This window comes from Rhinoderma darwinii, chromosome 3, assembly GCF_050947455.1.
Source record: "Rhinoderma darwinii isolate aRhiDar2 chromosome 3, aRhiDar2.hap1, whole genome shotgun sequence".
NCBI classification, from domain to species: Eukaryota; Metazoa; Chordata; class Amphibia; order Anura; family Rhinodermatidae; genus Rhinoderma; species Rhinoderma darwinii.
In genome coordinates this window covers 426,626,642-426,648,228 of record NC_134689.1, presented here as the reverse complement: position 1 = coordinate 426,648,228, position 21,587 = coordinate 426,626,642, and the positions used below count along the sequence as shown (strand labels likewise).

General features: G+C 40.4%; 1 protein-coding gene across 1 annotated transcript; it reads left to right on the top strand.

The window, feature by feature from the left end:
• Positions 1-1,793: 1,793 nt before the first annotated feature.
• On the top strand, positions 1,794-13,043 carry LOC142750705 (olfactory receptor 5P66-like). The gene is made up of 5 exons (XM_075859690.1): positions 1,794-1,890; positions 7,569-7,814; positions 8,068-8,397; positions 9,987-10,012; positions 12,120-13,043. The coding sequence occupies exons 1-5, from the start codon at positions 1,794-1,796 to the stop codon at positions 13,041-13,043; spliced, it is 1,623 nt and encodes a 540-aa protein (XP_075715805.1).
• The last annotated feature ends 8,544 nt before the right edge of the window (positions 13,044-21,587 follow it).

Here is a 21,587-nt window from a genome sequence, read left to right as displayed (position 1 = left end):
CCAGGCCGAGGTTATAATAAAGTGGCAGGAGGTCATCTGGTCTTTTAATGTTCTTTGGAGAACCATTGAGGGTGAAGGACAGGCCAAATGGAAATAGCCAGTGGTATATGATTATTTATTTGCCTTTAATGCATCAGTTTGGCTTTAGTTGCCTGCATTTGCTGAGGGTCACAGGAGAGATGTCTCAAAAGATGGGCACCTTTATTCTTAATTTTTCAATTTCATAAGCTTTCTGGCTTTCTGGAGCTTTTCCTCTTGGTAAATGGAGTTTAGGAGTCTGCATAATATATCCCATCGCTGGTCTCCATCTTTTGAGCCCGGTGTATGGTCTACACGCCAATAATTTTGCATGTTTTGGGCTTAGTAGTGGCATTTAGGATGGCATAGGTAGTGTCCATAGTAGCCATTAAAGCAATGCACTCTGGTGTCTTCCTTAGATGTAGGTTATCTATTAGTACCCTATAGTGCCAGCAGCCAAAAATATATATTTAAGTGCAACCTAAAAACATTGTTTTAAGGACGCTTGCCACATATGATATTTTTATTAACTGATTCCTGCACAGCTTTCTTAATGTCTGTATTTCTCAGACTGTATATAATGGGGTTGATCAAAGGGGTAAGCACAGTGTAGAATAAAGATAGGATCTTACTGATGGTCGATGATTGACCTCTTGTTGGAGCGACATAAACAGTGAACAGAGAGCAGTAAAATATGGAGACCACAGTGAGGTGGGAGCTACAGGTGGAGAAGACTTTCTGCCTACCGGTACTGGATGGAATCCTTAAGATGATGGACACTATTTTAACATAAGACATAATGATTATGATGGTCGGCATAATGACTACAGGTATACCCAGTAAGGATGTAATGGCGGGGTAGGGAAACAGACAAGTGAGCCCTAATCTACCCGCCACTCGGTCCCTGCCTACTTGCAACGACCCGCCCTAGGCGACGGGGTACAACTGGGCGACGGTCCCTACACTCAATAGGTGCACGACAGACAAACAGACAAGGGTACAAAGAAGCCAGGGAAATGGGGAAGTTGCCCACGGGAACACCGTGAGCAACAAGCGAGGTGAATGAGCCGAGTCAAACCAGGAGATGAGCGAGGTACAAAAACGCAGAGCAGAAGAGTGGTCAGAAAAGCCAAGGTCAATCACAAGCAGAGGATCAGTAGTTCAAGAAGCTGCAGCAGGGCCAGGAAACAAACAGAGAAGAATCACAAGCAAAGGAGGAACAGGAAAGGCAGGTATAAAGCTAGCTCCGTCTGGCCAGGCTGTGATAGGCTCTCCCACTCCTAAGCCTGCCATCCTGGGTGGTGGAAGATGGAGTCAGTCTCACAGACATAGAAGCAGGTGCAGACTGATTACCTATGGGCATCGACACAGAAGTTGTGTCTGGCAGATCCTTTACAAAGGAGACTTCAAGTTGGAACATGTAGGTTTCTGTACTTGCAATTTCTAGCAAAGGGATGAGGTCACAGAAAAAATGGTCAATAATATTTTTTCCACAAAAGGTTAACGTCAATATCATTACAGTGTTAACGAATGCACAGGAAAAACACAACAACCAGCAGATGATGACCAGTTTCACACAATACGGACATGTCATGATAGAGGTGTAACAGAGGGGATTACAGATGGCCACATATCTGTCATAAGACATCACTGTGAGAAGAAAACATTAATATGATACTAAAGAACAAAATAAATTAAACTGAGTGATGCAACTAGAAAAAGTGATGTCCCCCTCATTATTCTGTAGAACATGGACAATATCTGTGCTCAACAAGATGTCGCTGATGGACAGTTGTGAGGAAGAAGTACATTGGAGTGTGGAGGTCCTTGCTGGTGGACACCAGGGTGATGATCAGGAGATTCCCAAATATTGTAAAACAGTAAATCCCAATAAAAATGCCAAAGAGAAATAATCTTAGACATTGACTGCCTTGAAATCCTAAGAAAAAAATCTCTTTCACCTCCATCAGATTCTTCTCCTGCATTTAGAACAATAACGTAGATCTCATGTTAAGTCAAGATATTCAGAATATAACATCCCTATATTTATAATAAACTAAATGACATAATTCCTTGTATAATAAACCCACAACTTGAGTTCATGTCTGTTCCCCTTCATTATAACCTCCAATGCAACATACAAGTAAAGTGGCCGGTACACATCAGATCCCACGACAATATAATATATAGGGGTAAAAAGGGAATAAACATATCGAGCACTTAACATAGAATCCCTTTTTTTTTTCTTTTTTTGATAAGCGTTACCATATATTTGCATCAATTTACTTTTGACTTCCATTTAAAAAAAAATAAAGTAATCATTCATAGAGGTCTTATATTTTGCCAGGATAGCAGGCAGCATGATTTTTTTCTGTTTTATATTTTATCCAAAGCCAGAAGTGGATTCAAAAGGGCATAAAAGTAGAGGAAGGACTTATATTTGTTCTTTTTTCTTTAGAATCCTCTCTGTATTTGTCTAAATACAAATTGCCTCAACACTACATTTGCATATCCAGCCTCTTATTTATAGTGCATGTGAAAACTCAAAAATGTACAGATACCCTGAGCAATTGATGAATATACATTTCTGCTTGTGAGCGCACCCTAAAGTCAGTTTCATGTAGTTAAGTATGGAAGCATAAAAGTACATAAAAGTATAATTGCTGCAAATCTCTGCCCGAGGTCCATAGGTTAGAGGTCCCCACGGTCGGACCTGAATTTTTGGCCAAGATACACTTATGTGAAACTGGCCTTAGGGTTAGGGTTGCCCTTACTGGATATAACCTGGATAGGTCATTGTTCTGCTTATCTTTAAGACAGAAGAATCATAAAATAAATAAAAGTTAATTAAAAATTAATCAACAGGATTAAAAAATTAGATAAATTACAATAATCAATAATAGTCAGTAAAACTAATTTCCTGTAAACATTTACTCAACAGAACTTACATCTGGTCCATCCTCTGAAGTAAACATTTCCTTATAGATGAAACATTTCATTGCAATTACAATTTTGAAAAAAAAAACATCCCAGGATGCATCTGAGGACTGTTCAAGGTAAAAAGCTTTCCAGTGTAATGAAGTCATGTGATATAATATATAGTGATCAGACACATGATCATAGTAATAATATATGAAGCATAAAGTGATGACTACCTGTATATACACAGAATGAACACAGGCGATGTGTAGATCAACTCTATGGAGATGGTTTCTTTTGTTGTCTTCTTCATAATTAACTTTCACTTAACTTTTTTTGATTTGCAGATCAATTAATTTCATCCTTATGGAAATATAGTTTAACATCAAGGGGAAAAAGTTTAGAAAGTAAAACACTAATTAGAAGAGGAAACTTTTATTGAGTAAAAGTAAAATGTTTGAGCATTGTTGCACTAAAAAAATCCATATAGATTAACACTGTGAACAATTAATAATAAAAAAAATATTAAAAATAATCATAAGCCTCATGTACACGGATAACAAGGCTCAAGATGTAAGGAGGCCCAATATGACATGAAAAGTATTCTATGGCTCGTCACTATACTTTACGATGCCTTTGATTTCATACAAAGGTTTTTCTGTTGTATTCAGGCATAAAAAAAACTTGTGTCATGTTACATCAGATGTAATATTGTGAGGCATTGCTTCTAGGGTGAATAGCCTCGTAATATGGTGCCAAATGGAGATAATCTACCATGGCATAAGCAGACATGGAGTGCCTATGGCTCTATATGGACGCCATACTCGCAGCTCTGCATAAGACATGACCCCGGGTGACATCTGATGTTTTAAAATATTCATTGAGATTTAAGCTGCAATTTTCTCCTTGTAGTTGGATATTACCGATGTAGCATTCCTTATCTTGACTCTGATATCTTGCTGCAGTGTGATAACTTATCACTTAAGCCATTCAAAATCAATAAAAAGGTCAAGTTAAAGTCTCTTACCACTATGTCTAGAATGCATTAAAAGTCAAGTTAGAGATTCATATGTATATGAACTTGCTGTTAACGATGAGCTCCTCCTGTTTGGTCAAGAGTCCCAAATGCTATCGTGAAGTTCTTGTAGAGCAGTGCCGATTGTATTTCTACTATGGCAAATGACAAGGAACCGTTTACATAGTTTCCAGAATTCAGTTGGATGATATGATCTACAGAATCCTTCAAATATCAGAAATTGGTTGGGTAAACCAGGCCTTACTATACCAAGAAGGTCCTGGGTTAGATTTTGTGGGTACAGAGCTCGCCGTATTAACAGAGGTTTATAGCAAAAGTTACGTTAGTGAGGAAGATTTAGGAGACAGGGGGAGGTTATGAATGAGATCCAGGGCTTGCAGGTGTTCATGTTCTTCCAGTCTGAATATGAAGTCCATTTTAGTTACCACATCTGCAGTGGGAACCTCTTGTTTGCTCATAATTAGAGGGATTAGTACATTAGCTTCTGCAATAATATGGGAAGCAAGGTCTCCCCATTAAGGTCAGAAGAAGTCTGAGGGGGCCCAAAGCAGAATTAGGCAGAGGTGAGTAAGACATTTGTGTCACAGTCTTTATAAATTATGCCGGATATGTTTCCCCAATACCGCTGAACTTATGGGCAGTCTCACCAAACGTTGGAGAAAGACTCAGAACAAGCGCTGAACCTCCAGTAATTACCTGAATGGTTCGGGATTAGTTTGTATTGCAGATCTTTCGTACAGCAGATTTAGTTTGTAGACCACCTAGTGAGAGTTTTATAGGAGTTCTCCTGAATTTTTAACACCTGGAAAAGACGTGAGATTGTTAAGAAATAAAGGACACTTCATCTCTGGAGAAAGTCGTCTTCAGTTCTCTTCCCCGAGTCAGAAAATAACAAGGTTTTTCCAGGGCTCTTCTCAGTAGTAAACCCGTTTATTCTAGAGAAAAGTTTGGTAGGAGCACCAAGTATTAGCAGAAAGGCGTCTAGGCGTGAAGGTTTTCGTACTGGGATAAATTTGTACTTGAATTGCTTGCAGGTCTCTGCAAAGTTGTGCAGATACATAGAAAACCCCCTAAACATTTGTAAGTAGGGCTGAGTGCTCATGGCTACTATAGAACCCCCTATATAACTGATAGAAAAACTCCACCAGAGGTTTATTGCAAAACATAAGAAAAAGAAGAGTCAAAAACTATCATGTATCCCAAAAAATACAAAATTTTATTAAATCACTTAGAAAACGGACAATATATACTATAAAGGCATAGAATATAAAAGAGGACTCCAGTAAAAACCCCACATTGCTACACAAAATAAGTGGCTATAAATCAGCGTGTCCATACCATATCTATCTAAATTATATGTTAAGTACAAAGGTATCATGGATACATCATGGAGGGGACACTAGGAAATGTATCAAGCATATTAGGTGGACCATACCAATAAGTACACTACATCTAAGGCCACAAAGCACGTCTGCTATCAAGAAATGCTGCGTCTTTCCAGAACCCCATATAGAGCAAAGTGTTGCTTATCATTACTAGCACAAGACTCAAGAAGTGGTGCCAAGGCAGAGAAAGCCTGTGGTGGGGTAAAGTGTAAGGGAGAAGTCCCTAAGTTAAGGAGAACATTTTATTTTTCATGTCCTTGTATTTTGGGCCCTCTGTGGCATTGTAAATACTACGAAAGGATAATATTGCAGTGTAACTTTGAATCTGCTGTTGTTACAGTTTGTTGGTGAGTCTGGGCACTGGGGTAACGGCGTCTGATTTCTTTGGGCAGTCTGGCCTGTGTACATTGTGTTGCTGGACTATGTATACAGTATTTCACTGTTGTTTTTACTATTGATCCTTTGCAGGTGGGGCAAACAATGGTTGACTTGCCGGGATCTACGACCCGGATGTAATTTTGTTTATTTTCCCGACTCCATAACAGAGTGGTGACATCAGCACGTGGCTATGCTTCATCATAACCCTGGGGATGGCACATATTTAATTAACCCCTTAGTGACCACCAATACGCCTTTTCACGGTGTTCACTAAGGGTCCTTAGGCTAGGCCGTCACCTTTTCACGGCGGAACAGTCTAAGTTCTACACGGGGGACCCATGCAGGCTGGAGCCGGGGCTCAACTGTCTAATGACAGCCGGGCTACTGCTCCAATGGACGTGATCGAAGTTTACTTTGATCGCGGCCGTTTCACCTGTTAAATGTCGCGGTCAATAGCGACTGCGGCATTTAACTTATTTACAGAGGGAGGGAGCTCCATCTCTCACCCATCGGCGGCCCGCAAATGCAATCACGGGCCTCCAATGGGGTACCATGGCAGCCAGGGGCCTGATAATAGCCCCCAGGTCTGCCCTGGGCATATGCCTTTTTGGACGTGCCGGAGGATGCGCCCATTAGGACGCGCCCATTGGGTCGCACGTGAGCACGCTCCAAACATCACACCCCGCACCCAGACGTAATGGCACGTCTGGGTGCGTGATGGTGTTAAACGGCAGTGGGCTTGCCAAGAGATGTTCAGTGCTAGGAGGAAGTTGATGTGACCGGAGCTCAACTGTGATGTAGAGAAAAGGAGTTGAATGAGAGCTGCTGAGGAAGAGAGCTGTTGGGGAGAAAATGCTGGAAGACGACGGTGTCTATCATTGGTCCTGTGTGGCAGGGGTTCTGAAGATCAAGCAGTGCATTGGGGCCAGTGTCTCCCTATTGTGTGGTGTCCGTTCATGAACAGTGGTGGGTGTGTGCAGAAATGTAGCTAAGGGCTTATGGGCCCTGGTGGAAAAGGTTAGCCTGGGCACTCCTCTCCCATTGACAAACCCAAAATCTGGTATTAGACATAACATGTGTTACTATTAGCAGCAGGACTACTGCTAATCAATTATTTATGTTATCTCAGTGTTTGGGTGCAGCAAGGCAAAGCCTTTCGTCTAAGTCTGTATTTGATCATCACTTAGCTTTGTCTGGTTAGTTAGGGTGGAGTGCTTATTGGGCTTATATAGATGTTAGGCCGGGATTGTTCAGGTGCTGGTTATAGTGTTTCTGACATTTGCTAAACTCTTTCCAAATTTTTCTTGTTGTCCATATGTTTGTGTGTACTGTGTTCATCCTCTTAGAGATCTAGTTTTTGTATAGTGGTTTTATGTGTATCCTGGGATCAGTAGTTCCACTGGTTTATATGCCTTTCCTGTGTGTTTGGTCTGCTTTTAAGCCATCCACTCATTTATGCATAGTCTCCAACTTCTACTACCTTCAGTAATTGGTTCCGCTCATCCACTGGTGAGTAACTTGTGCAATATGTTTTCTGTCAGTATTGATACCTGCTTTACCCATGTATTAGCGATTGTCTGATATTGCAGTCTTGAGCACTACTAGCGGCGTAACATTATAACCAGCCCCACCAGAAGCCACATCATGTTTGATCCTCATCTTGTGCAAAGTTTGACTGATCAAATTTAAACCTTGGGTTCTGTGTTGCAGAATGTTTTAGCTCATTTGATTTCTCACTAATAATATGCAGGGGGTGATGTTACTCCTATAACTTGTCCTGAGCCTCATATAAATTGACCTAACCATTTTTCTGGTGATCGTTCTCATTTTAGATTTTTTTGTGAGAGTTGTAGATTTTATTTTCCTTTGCGGCCTAGATCTTTGGGGTCAGAGACCCAGGGAGTTGGAGTTATTAAGACTCTGTTTGCAAGGCGATCCACAATCTTGGGCTTTTAGTCTCAGGTCTGGAAATCTTGCATTACTAAGTGTGGAAGCATTCCCATCAGCTTTGGGGTTTCTCTATGATGACCCGGATATAGCTACTTCAGTGGCTGCTCAACTTCAGGCTTTAAAACAGGGTGGCAGGACAGTTGAGGAATAATTAGCAGAATTATCATGGTTGGTCACTCTTAGTGATTGGAATGATGCCGCCTTCCGTAGTCAGTATCGTTTGGGCTTTTTGGGTTTAGTATGCCATCGTAGAATTTTGCATGTGTGATTTTCTCAATAGCCTTGTGTCTTTAGCCATCAATATTGACAGGCATGTTAGGGAGAGAAGGTCAAAGAGGGAGACTGCTTTGTTTCATCTTGTTGATGTATCTTATCTTAAAGTGTCTGAGGAGGAACCAATGCTACTGGGTCCCCTGAGGCTCTCCATGGCAGAGAAGTATAGGAGGAGACTGTTAGTTCATTGTTTGTATTGCAGTAAAGAGGGTTATTTTGCCCAAAAGTGTCCCATCAAGTTGGGAAAAGTTCAGTGCCTAGAAGTCGATGGGGAAGAGTGTCAAGGTAGCAAATTGTCGGGTCATCCAGGTATCACTAAGATGTATAAGACCTTGACTCGATCTGTTTGGTGGCCAGATATAAGGAGACATGTGGAAAGGTTTGTTGGGAAATGTGACATCTGTGCTTGCAATGAGACATCAACGGCATCACCTTTAGGTCAGTTCCTTTGCCCACTCCCAGGAAACCATGGATACACATATCCATGGACTTTAATGTTGAGTTGCCCAGATCCGGGAGAGGGATACCATTTTGGCTGTTGTAGACAGGTTCATTAAATTGGCCCCTTTTATACCCTTGTCCGGCTTGCCCTCTGTTCAACAAGTGGTGAGACTTCATGGTATTCCTGAAATTATTGTATCTGACAGGGGTTCACATTTTATGCAAATTTAGGTATTGATTTGGGTTTCTACACTGTCTGTCATCCACAGACAAATGTTCTGACTGAGAGAGTAAACCAGACATTAGAGCATTATCTCCGGTATTATGTTTAATAACGACATGATGATTGGGTCCAGCTTCTGCTTATAACAATTTGTGTCATGAATCCACTAATGTCCCTCTGTTTTTCTGTAATTATGGTTTTCACCCCAAGTCATCTTCATTTGCCGGCAGTGTGGGTTTTGACATTCTATTGCACAGACTTAGAATTAAGATGTTTGAGTCAGTGTGGAGTAAGGTCCATCGAGCTTCGGGCTCATCTGCCTTTTGTACTAAACACAAGTCTGATCGCCACCACAGGCCACATAAATTCAAAGGGGAAGATAGGGTGTGGTTGGCCACCAAAAACATCAGTATAAAACAATCATGTGGCAAGTTGAACGCTCCTTCCTGATCATTGCCCTGTGTAATCAGGGCAACTATCAGCCGACGAGAAAGCAAACGCTCATTCATCGGCTGATCTGCTCTATTATGCAGAATTAAAAATCATCGTTGTCGGCATAACATCTCCCCGTGTAATCAGAGAGCTGCTCTGCCGACATGATGAAAATGTATGGGGACGTGTAATCGGAGTAACGAGCGTTCGTCCCTATTCGTATCCAATCATTGCTCCATGTGAAAGGAGCAAACAAAAGCCAATTAACGAGCTGTCTCCTTGATCAGCGCTAGTTTACACGGCCCCTAAGGCCCCATAGAATGCTATTGGTGTCATATCATTGTTCTGTACAACTTGGTGGGTCTACAGGGCCGTACTATAGCCGAGTACCTGAGGCCTGTGATTATATTTTCTTATTATGAATTATTCATGGTGTTAATCTACGTGTGAAGTTTTCAATACAACATTTCTTAAACTTTTTACATTATCAAATAAAAAGTTTCCTCTTCTAATCAGTGTTTTACTTTCTGAACTTTTTCCCCTTGATGTTAAACTTTATTTCCATAAGGATGAAATTAATTGATCTGCAAATCAAGAAAGTAAAGTAAAAGTTAATGATGAATAAGTTTATTTTTATTTTCTTCACTAAATAGAAGCTCAGGAGACAACAAAAAAATACATCTCCATAGAGTCGATCTACACGTCACCTGTGTTCATTCTGTGTATATATACAGGTAGTCATCACTTTATACTTCATATATTATTACTATGACCATGTGTCTGATCACTATATATTATATCACACAGCTTCATTAAACTGGAAAGCCTCTGATCTTGAACAGTCCTCAGATACATCCTGGGATCTTCTCTCTTAATATTGACAATAATTGCAATTCATTTTTTTTCATCTATAAGGAAATGTTTGTTTCAGAACATGGACATGGACCTGGACCGGATGTAAGTTCTGTTGAGTAAATGCTAATTTTAAGGAATATTCATGATTATTGTAATGTATCTAATTTTTAAAGGGTAAATAGTGTTAAAAGTCCTTGGACAACTCATCTTTTGACTAACTTTTATGTATTATATGTGTCTTCTGTTTTGAAGACAAGTAGAATAATGACCTGTCCAGAACGATGTAAGGGAAATCCCAACCCTAACGCCAGTTTCTAATAAGAGTATAATGGCAGTAAACTCAGGCTTGACCGAGATATGCAGCATCAATACTCTTAAAGAAATGCACCAATACTTATCTCACATAAAACTGGCCTTAGGGTGTGTGTACAAGGAGAAACTTATATTTCATGTGAACTTAGAGATTTATATTCATCAATCACTTACTGTACATTTTGAGGCATCACATCACTATAGTATACAAGGCTGGATTCACAATTGCAGTTATAAAGCAGTCTCTATTTAGCCGACACAGATAGGATCCTTAAAAAATGGAAAATAAAAGTCCTCCCTCTACTTCTGGCTTTGGCTAAAAAAAAAAACAAAAAAAAACAAAAACTACATGTGCACTGGACAAAAATGTTGCCTGCCGTTCTATGCTGTCCTGGCAAAAGATAGGATTTCAATGGATGATTTTTCTTTTAAAGTGGAACTCAGAGAAAATTCATCCAAATATATGGTAATAGCTGTAGAACAAAAAATGGCTTCTATGGTGATGTATTCCAGAGGGAGAAGGATTTCCTTGTGATTGGTAGAATAGGAAGATTGGAAATATTTTTTTTATCGTTTCATATTTTTACAAAATACATTTTTTTAATATACAAAAAGTTGTTTTTTTTTTGGTTATTCTGGACACGTTTGTTTTTACACTTTATTTAACTTTTTTCTTAGTGCCACCAGTAGAGCTGATTCTGAAATTATTTAATCAGTTGTGTAATGCTTTGGAATAATTACTACTCAAAATCATTAGTGCCTGTCAGTATTACACTGATACCACTGGCAGACCTGGGGGCCTGTCTTAGGCCCCCAACCCCCATGGTAACCTATTGGCACCTCACAATCAGCTCTAATGGGATGTCAAACTCTTTACTTACTGGGTCTGGCATCTAAGGGATTTATGAGCCGGGATCGGAGTTATTTTTGAGCCCGGCTGTTAGAGTGGGATATCGGCTGTCCATTGGTGTCAACTGTACAATACATCTGACACCCTTAAATGATGTCGCACCCTCACTGTGCCATTATAGAACATTGCTTCACGTGAACAACCCCGTTGGCTGTGACAAACTACGATCCAGGGTAGGATAGGGTTAAAATTGCTTTTTTTTTTGGGTACCAACAATATTAGATGATTAACATCCACATTCCTGGCTTCTTTTCTTGACTGTATACACTCTTACTTTAAACTTTGCCTATTTAAAAGAAACAAAAAACAATTTTCCCCCCAATTCAGGAATCCTGGCCCCCTTTCTAGTCAAATTCTTTACACCCATGCTGGCATTTCTCACTTCACTCAGTATTGTATAGTTTCCCCCACACTAATGCTATATCTCCTCCCAAATGTTTGGCCAGTTTAAATAAATTGTTTTAAGTAATACAAGAAATGTCCTCCATTAGAAAAACATTTTGTTTTAAATCAAATCATAACAAAAATGTTCTACAGCTTACAAACATTTTCTTTATACCTACACTAACATTTGTACACATTGATTGATATATCTTAGCACAGACGCCTATTAAAAAAATAATCCTAAACAATATTAGGAAGATTAGGAAGACAGCGCCACTCTAGCATATGGGCTGTATCTGGTATTGCAGCACAGCACCATTCAAGTGATTAGGAGTGAGCTGTAATGCCAGACACAGTCCATACACAAGAGAGGCGCTGTTTAAGAAAGAGAGCAGTCATATTTTTCTCATTTCATACAACCCCTTTAAAAAAAATGGAGGAATCCAATTTGTTGGAAAATCTTAAACGCCATACAGCTATGAACCTGAGAATATGAAATTTGCCGAATCCAGTTCCTGTACAATATTATATTAGAAGTGATTCATTTTGGTTTCTTGACATCTAATATTACTTTGTTGTCTACATTTTTTTTTCTAAATACAGGAGAACAATGTGACTGATGTTGTAGAATTTGTCCTCTTGGGGTTTCAGGGTGACCCACAGCTCAGAATTGTCCTCTTCTGTCTGCTTTTTGTATTATTTTGCCTTACGATATGTGGGAATCTCCTGATCATCACCCTGGTGTCCACCAGCAAGAACCTCCACAACCCAATGTATTTCTTCATCTCACAACTCTCCATCAATGATATTTTACTGCCAGCGAATATTGTCCCTAATATGCTGCACATTCTCCTGAATAATGGGGGGACCATCACTTATATCGGCTGCATGACTCAGTTTTTATTTTTTGCCTCCTTTGAGATGTTTGAATGTCTCCTCCTCACAGTGATGTCTTATGACAGATATGTGGCCATCTGTAATCCGCTCCGTTACACCTCTATCATGACAAGCGGGTATTGTGTGAGATTGGTCGCTATCGCCTGGTTGGTCGGATTTTTCTCTTCATTCAGTGTCAACCTAACAATATCAAGACTAAAATTCTGTGGACATAATATCATCGACCATTTGTTCTGTGATTTTCTTCCCTTACGGGAAATTTCCTGTTCTGATACATTTCATTTAAAACTACAAATGTGTCTTCTAAGTATTCCATTATTGATTATTCCCGTCACACTTATTGTTATCTGTTATGTTAACATTGTCTGTGCTATCTTACGGATCCCATCTAATATCAGTAGACAGAAAGCCTTCTCCACCTGTAGCTCCCACCTCACTGTGGTCTTCATATTTTACTTGACAATATTCAGTGTTTATGTTCTTCCAACAAATGGACAAACATCGAACATGAATAAAATCACATCCCTGCTGTACACTGTATTTACTCCTCTGTTCAATCCCATTATATACAGTCTGAGAAATAAAGACATTAAGAAAGCCGTACAGGAAAATATTCAGAAACATGTGTAATCTGTTGTAATTTTCTCTTAACCTCTTGCTGTCGCAGCCAGTATTCATCTTCCTGAAAGAGCCATATTTATGTAACTTTATGAGTTCATACCTTTGGAATGCTTTTACTTATCCTAGCAATTCTTGGTGAGCAATTCTCAGTTTTCTTGTGACACGTTATACTTTATGTTAGGGGTAAATTTTGGTCAATACATTTAATATTTATTTGTGAGTCACAGAGATTTATAAAAAATGTAGAAAAATTATATTTTTGTAAAATTTTATTTTCTCTGGTTGTAAGACAGTTATACGACATAAAATAGTTGCCAATTACCATTTCCCACACGTCTACTTTTACTGGCATCATTTTTTTTAAATATATTTTTATTTTTTAGGATGTCAGGAGATGTACAAGTTTAGCAGTCATTTTTCCCATTTTCAAGATCATTTCCAAAACCTTTTTTTTTAGGGACCAATTCAAATCTGAAGCGTCTTTAAGGCTTCTATATGTTAGAAACCCCATATAAATTACTCCAATTTAAAAACAGCAGCCCTTAAACCATTAGCACACCATGACGTTCTGGTACATCATGGTGCGGGGGGAAAGTATGGAGCGGCCTCATGCGCTAAGCCTGCTTCTTACATTGCAGGTGTCGGCTGTGTATTACAGATGACACCCTTGCAATAATGACCAGTGAAACCAAAAATGTTAATAGCGACCGCGGCATATAAGCTGTTAGAAAGATGGGGCGAACCTCTCCAACATCCTATCGTCCCTTCCACGACGCAATCGCTGGGAGCCAATGGGTTGTCATGGCAGCCCGGGGGCCTAATTACGGCGCCCAGAACTGCCTTCACTCTGCCTCTGTTAGGGTATGTTCACACGGCTTAGCAAAATATGTCTAAAATTACGGAGCTGTTTTCAGGCGAAAACAGCTCCTGATTTTCAGACGTTTTTGTAACTACTCGCGTTTTTCGCGGCGTATTTTACGGACATTATTGGAGGTGTTTTTTAATGGTGTCAAATAAAAAACGGCTCCAAAAACGTTCCAAGAAGTGACATGCACTTCATTTTCGCAGGCGTCTTTTTACGCGCCGTCTTTTGACAGCGATGCATAAAATTACACCTCGTGGCAACAGAACACCGTTTTTTCAGGCGTAATTGGAGGCGTAAAACACCCGAATTACGTCTGAAAACAGTGCGTGAGAACTTACCCTTAAACCTTGCTTCTGGCAGGGCTTAACAGATGCCTGCAACAATGACAATATACTGCAATACACTAGTATTGCAGTGTATTGAACCAGCAATTTGAAAATGGCTGGTTCAAGTCCCCTAGGGGTACTAATAAACAGTGTAAAACGAAAAGATAAATTACGTTTTCAGTAGTGAAAAAAATAAAAATAAATTAAAAGTAAAGAAAAAAAAACTTTTCCCATTTTGTTCTGAAGTAATATATATATATATATATATATATATATATATATATATATATATATATATAAAAGAATTGGTATAGTTTTGTCCATAAAAGTCAGAACTACTACAATATAACACTACTAAACTCGCACGGTGAACGCCGTAAAAATAAAAAATTATAAAACGACAAATTTCGCTGTTTTTCGGTAAATTTAGCAGTAAAAATTATTTTGAATAAAAACTGATCAAAAAGTCGTATGTACCAAATGATGCTACCAATAAAAAAAACAACAGCACGTGCCGCAAAAAATAAGCCCTCACTCCGTTCAATCGTCAAAAAATAAATAAAGACGTTATGGCTTTCACTATATGGCAGCACAAATTATTTTTTTAACAAATTGTTTTTTCTTTGTAAAATGAGTAAAATGTTAAAAAAAACTATATAAATTTGGTATCACCGTGATCGTATTGTCCAGCAGAATAAAGTTATTTGTTGTTTTTACCGCATAGTGAAAGACGTAAAAACGAAACCCAAACGAAAATTTAGGAATTGCAGATTTTTCCAATTCCACCCCACATCAAATTTTTTTCTAGTTTCCCAGTACATTATATGATACTTTAAATGGTGCCAATAAAAACTACAACTCCTCCTGCAAAGAAATAAGCCCTCATACCCCTCCATTGATGAAAAAATAAAAAAGTTGTGGCTCATGGAAGGCGTGGAGTGAAAAACAAAAATGAAAAATCAGAAAATGGCTTGGACTTCAAGGGGTTAAAGTATTCAAAAACAGCATTTTGGAGGTTTCTTAAGGGCATGTTCAGACCTGGCGGAATTGCTGTTGAATTCCATTGCGGACAGTCCGCAGTGAAATTTGCAGTAGCCCCTTTTTTCATTGGTTTCTATGAAAGGAAAAATATTTTATTGAAATAAAAACCCACACACAACCCCAATTAACCTTTTTATTGAGAATAAAAACAAAAAGGTTTTTGAAGTAGTCCTCGAATCTGAAGTAGTCCAACAACCGAACTTGTAAAAAAACCACTAACAAACAAAAATAATTAGTAACATAAAAAAGCAAAACAATTATTATTCTTACCTTTCTTGGGTCCAGCGCTGGAGCCGCAATGTCAACGAGCTTGGCCCTATATTCAATTCTTTCATGTGTGTTACTGTCTGCCGAGCCACTGTATCCAACACTATTGTAACGTCCGTGGACGCTGACCACGAACTCCTTCCATCCAGTTGACGCCCTTCTCTCAAGAGATGTCTGCACATACGGCCATCCTGCTCCACAGTGACCACCAGGGTTAGCTCACGAGCTCAGTCCAGACTTAAGAAGCCAGAGCGCGCACATGTTGGTGATTGAGCTAATTTGCTCCACAGCACCCTGGGCTTTAAAAAGGTCCCAGCCCCATCCTCCCACGCCTGAGCTTTGTTGTTGTATTCCAAGTTTGTCTTGCAAATGGTCCCCTAGTGTTTCCTTCTCCCAGTGTTTCCTGTTCCTGTATCCTGTAACCTGTATCCTGATCTAGTGCCGTGCTTAGCTGTAGCCGTGCTGTATACCACGCCTGTCCTGGTTCTCCACGTCTACTTGCTGCCTAGTTCCTGCCAAGCCTGCCTTGCTTTTGTCCGAGCTGCCACAGGTACCCTATATAAACTATAGACTCTGACCTGCGCCCTGTTGGCCAGCTACCATACTGCCAAGACGGTACGGCCCAGTGGGTCCACGAACCCTACGTGACAGTAAGCTCAGGCCATGGACCCCGCTGGTTGATAAAGGACCATGACGACATCACAAGAAATGCGGGCGGATATGCTAGACCTCCGGTCTCGACAGGACCAACTCCTCCAGGCTTTGAACATTCTCGCACGTTGGCAGGAGGCATGAGCAGCCGTTCCTTCTACTACACCTCCTGGCAGTGTTGATCATCAGACTACACCTCCTGACAGTGTCGACTAGGACATTTTCATCTGACGGCGCAAGGGTCGCTTTCATCATCTCTCTCCTCACTGGCAAGGCTCTTGCATGGGCGAACCCTATCTGAGACAAGGACCAGAGACCCGTGACTTCCAGGAATTCCTCCGGACATTTGACACAGTGTTTGAGTACCTGGACGAGTCTCGTCTGCAGCGGCTTCCTTGATTAATCTATGCCAAGGAGACACCTCCGTGAATGAGTACGCCATCCACTTCCGCACCCTGGCGGGAGAACTGTTATGGAACAATAAGGCCCTGGTGGCTGCATTCTGGCATGGACTGTCTCCTAAAATTAAGGACGAACTTGCCACTCGAGACCTGCCATCTACTCTGGATCACCTCATCCTTCTGTCCGTCCGGATTGATATGCGGATCCGAGAATGCCTCTAAGAGGTTCGTCGGGAGGGAGGCCTTCCTAGTCTGGTCCCTACTTTGCAGCAAACCCTGCTGTCCTCAGATGTCGCTCCTCCTAAGGAGTCTATGATGATGGACCAGTGTAAGCTATCCACCTAGGAGAGACAATGCAGACGCACTTCGGGCCATCTTGTGCGCCTGTGTCCCAAAAAATCCCAAAGCCTAGGGTTGCTAGGAGAGACAACATTGGGTAAGAAAGGACTTCTGTCTAAACTGTCCATACCAGTGACCATAGTGTCCGGCGAGAGAACGCATCAGGTCTCTACGTATCTGGACTCATGAACGAATCATGAGTGAACCTGGTAGTTAATAATAGAACTGCTGGATTCAGTGCTTCAGAACTTTCATCCTGTAACCATCAAACATCAATGTACTTTCTCTGCCCCCTCACTGTAAAGCCATAGTGCTTACATAGCACCCAGAGTGCAATTTTGACATTTTGGGGCGGTCACCCCAAAATGTTAGTATGCCTCCCAAATTCCATGTAAAGGCTCAGAACACTGCTGTGAGTGTGCCACATCAGTAATGCATCAGTGTTTTTATTTTTAACCACACAGTGTGTGTAAAGTGCCATCTGGGCCATCAATGCATCTGTGGTGATCCACAAAACAGGATCTAGCATCTCTGGTAATGCAAAAAGATGAAGCTGGCATCACTCTAGATACCAAAAGATCAACCTGTCATCTGCAAAGATGACGTTAACACCAAGCCAGGCCTTTACTTTTGCACCATCTAAAGTTGACTCAAAAAAACGAAAAAAATAAAATAAAAAATACAGAGATTTACAATCGGTTGGGAAGCTCCATCGGTTGGCCCGTTCTGACCAACCTCTCCTATGCTCAACAATTTTACGTTTGTTTGGTTGCCCTGATTTTTTAGGGTGTAGGTAAGAGTGTCAAAGGCTATGAGTATATAAAATGTTACAGCTTTTGGACGATTAGTTTCTCAGATATTGTTTTTTTATTAGTAATTGTTTCTTTATTGTAAACGAGTCTAAAATACAGCCGTCGTGACGAGGTTTTTCTGGGCGAACCGCACAACACAGGATCATGAGTTGTGGTAGACATACTCAGAACATGGTGATGCATGAACGTTCCAGGGCTCGGAACTTCACAATAAACAGTTACGGAAATATTTTGCTAAAACCGCTCAAATTTAGCTATAAATGAAGGAACTGAGCCAAGTTTCGGGGGCAAGAGAGGGTTCCCCATAAACAGCAAATGACCGAGTCAGGTATCTTATTATTCGTCTGTGTAAGTCGAACAAATGGACGCCTATGTCGTTTTCATCAGACCCGCGGTTCGTTGCTTGTTGTGAAATGCTCTGGGACAGCATTGTGGAAAATTATTATTTATACCCATTTTAGTGATAAAGGCATACATTTTTTGGCCCGCTGAGCGGGCTACATCTGTCCTACTGGCCTGTGTTTTTATATGGTAGGTCATAGCATCAAAGGCTATATGTGTATAAAAAATGAGGGCTTTTGCACTGCTATTGTTTATGATATCGTTTATTTATTAGAATTATATCATATATTACGCACTCTGTGCATAAAACAGGAACAGCTAAAGAGGCTTTTGGGGGCTAAGAATGCGACGCAGACCCTTGAAATTTTTTGGGGTAGGTCAGAGTGTCAACTGCTACAGGTGTCAGAAGTTTGATGGCTTTGAGGCAATTCACTTTTAAGACATTATTTTTTCATTAGAACTAAATTGTAAACATGCGTAAAAATAGCCGTTGCTCACAAGGCTTTTGTGGGCAAAGCGCGCGTCACAGAACCTTTTCTTAGGATAGGTAGAGTGTCAAGGGCTACATGTGTAACAAATATTAGGTATTTCAGCTAGTTTTTAAGATATAAATTTTTTTATAAAAATAAATTAAAGCCGTGTGTAGAAACAGGCGTCGCTAACGAGGAGTTTCCTCGCTAACCGCTTGACATATCGTCACGAGTCTTGGCGTACATACTCAGGAGATGGTGAAGTATAATAGTTTTGGGGCTCGTAACTCCACATTGAGTGGTTACGGAAATAGTTTGGTAAAACCGTAAATATTAAGCTCTACATAAGGGAATTCTGCCATGTTTATGGTGCAAAAGTGGAGTCCCCTTTTAGAAAAGACGACCGAGTCAGGTGTCACATTGTTCGGCTTTGCAAGGTGAATGAATGGACACCTAGCTCGGGCCCATCGGGTCACGGTTTAGTTTTCGACTACGCGTTTTGAGCGATTTTGTTGGGCGTAAACCGAGCATGCCACCGCCACGAAACTGTACATATTTTTTGGTTAGACCTTTAGTGGTAAATTTCCGGAGTCAGAAACGACGCCGGTCTCTACCCTGTAGATTTTACTTTTGACTTTGCACCACTGGTGGTGATGGTGAAAGCCACTAACGGACCGCGTCCGTCCATACAAAACTTTTCGTCCCAAAATGTAAAATAGACTCTAAAACACACTCTAGCGCGCTCAGAATTTTTTTCGCCACTTGAACCCTAGACCGCTTGTTAGAGGCTGGGATGCTTCTAGCACTGCCCATAAGCAGTGACATAAGGAGTTAACAAAGAGCAGTAAAATATGGAGACCACAGTGATGTGGGAGCTACAGGTGGAGAAGGCTTTCTGCCTGTACCAGATGGAATCCTTAAGATGACAGATGCAATTTTACCATAAGAGATATTGATTATGATGGTCGGCATAATGACTACAGGTATACATAGTAAGGAAGCTTCAAGTTGGACCATGTAGGTTTCTGTACTTGCAATTTTATTTAAAGGGACGAGGTCACAGAAAAAATTGTCAATAATATTTTGTCCACAATAGGTTAACGACAATACCATAACAGTGTTAACGAATGCACAGGAAAAACCCAACAACCAGCAGATGACGACCAGTTTCATACAATATCCACCTGTCATGATAGAGGGAAAAAAAGCATTTTTTGTTTTTGTAACTTTTACCTTCTTACTTTTACACTTTTATAAAATATTTTTATTAACATTCTTAAACTTATTTTTTTGTCCCACTAGGGGACTTGAATACCTGCAGCTCTGATCGCTGATAGAATATATTACACCACTTAAGTAGTGTGATGTATTCTAATTGTCAGTTTGACACTGAAAGAGATGTAATAGGAAGCCTATGAGGACCAGGCGGAGGCTGTTCCTCATAGGCTTCCGGACATGGCACATTGTCTGGCCTCCGGTTGCCATGCCAACCATCGTCAGCCCCCCGATATCGCATTGCAGGGGCTGCCGATGTGCTACAACCCCTTAAATGCGGTGATCGCAATCGGTCGCCGCATCTAAGGGGTTATTTGCCTCAATCAATGACGATGGGTCGCTGATCAGAAATAGGGAGAGCAGGGCAGACACCTTGCACAGGTAACAGCAGCAGCGGTGTAGCACCGCGCTGCGGTTAACGGTTAAACTCCAGACGTAACTGCACGTCAAGGTCCGCTAACTAACTGCTCGTCTTGACATACAGTTACATCAAGGTGCGAGAAGGGGGTTGAACCTGACTATAATCCTACAAAATCCATGACTTTGTGCAAGTTTAACTAGAAGAAATGATTCTGTATTGAAGGCAAAGGGTGGTCACACCAAATATTAATTTGATTTTGATTTCTCTTCTATTCATTCACTTTGTATTTTGTTAAATGTTAAAAAAAAACTTTTAACATTTTGTAGCATTTTTCCAGAACTGCTTAAAACTTTTGTACATTACTGTATATTATGCTCTTTACTTTGAATAAAAAGAAAATCAAGTTTCCTCGTCAGTGTCGTGATACAACTCGGATTACAGCGACTTGCTGCACTGAGCATGACCACTTCTAATACACCTGCTTCCTGGTGACCTATGACAAACAGTGCCAGCCTAAATTACTACATTATTGGCTAATTAGATGCCTCTCAGTCAGCATTGTAAGGCTAGTATTATATCGTCTTTCGGGATTTTGTAATTTATCATGTGTACGGTTATTGTAGATTCTGTTTTTATGTCATGATATAACAGTTTTAACTGTGTCTCTTTATATTAGTCCTTTTTTAGAGTAGATGACTGAATAGTTCTGAATTGTACAGAACTGTAATTCAGCAGCCAAGAAATGTATGAAGCCACACACAAGATATTAATTATTTAACAAAAATAAAATGAAGTAATATGGAATAACACGTGTCGCTAACGAAGATTTCCCTGGCTAACCGCGCAACGTATCGCCACAAGTCTTGGCGTATATACTCAGGAGATGGTAACCGCATTCGGAGCATTTTGCTGGCCGTAAACCGCGCATGCCACCGTCACAAAACTGTACAAATGTTAAGGTCAAACATTTAGTGGTAAACTTCCAGACTCAGAAACTGTTCCGGTTAATTCCCTGAAAATTTAATTTTTGACTTTGCCTCACCGGGTGAAAGTCAATAACGAACCGCGTCCGTCCATACAAAACGTTTGGTCCCAAAAGGTAAAACAAACTATAAAACACACTGTAGCGCACTCAGAATTATTTTTATTGTGGGGTGAAATGGGCAAAAAAGCGATTACGCCATTTTTTGCTTTTACGACGTCCATCAGGCGGTAAAAACTACATGTGCACCTTATTCTACCAGTTGACACAATTACAGCGATACCAAATTTATACGTTTTATTTTATGTTTTACCACTTTTAAAAATGGCGACTCCCTCGTACTGGGGTTATCCTCTCCCTCGATTTGGTATTGATTACCGACTCTCTTGTGCCTCCTGCCGCCCCTGCGAGACTGCTTTCT

What these genes read in the sequence shown, in the direction of transcription:
- LOC142750705 (XM_075859690.1), top strand. Translation starts at nt 1,794, where the DNA reads ATGTCGCTGATGGACAGTTGTGAGGAAGAAGTACATTGGAGTGTGGAG. An exon ending in ACTTCAGGCTTTAAAACAGG is followed by an intron (nt 7,815 to 8,067) that starts GTGGCAGGACAG and finishes CTTATCTTAAAG; the next exon opens with TGTCTGAGGAGGAACCAATG. An exon ending in ATCAACGGCATCACCTTTAG is followed by an intron (nt 8,398 to 9,986) that starts GTCAGTTCCTTT and finishes TGTTTGTTTCAG; the next exon opens with AACATGGACATGGACCTGGA.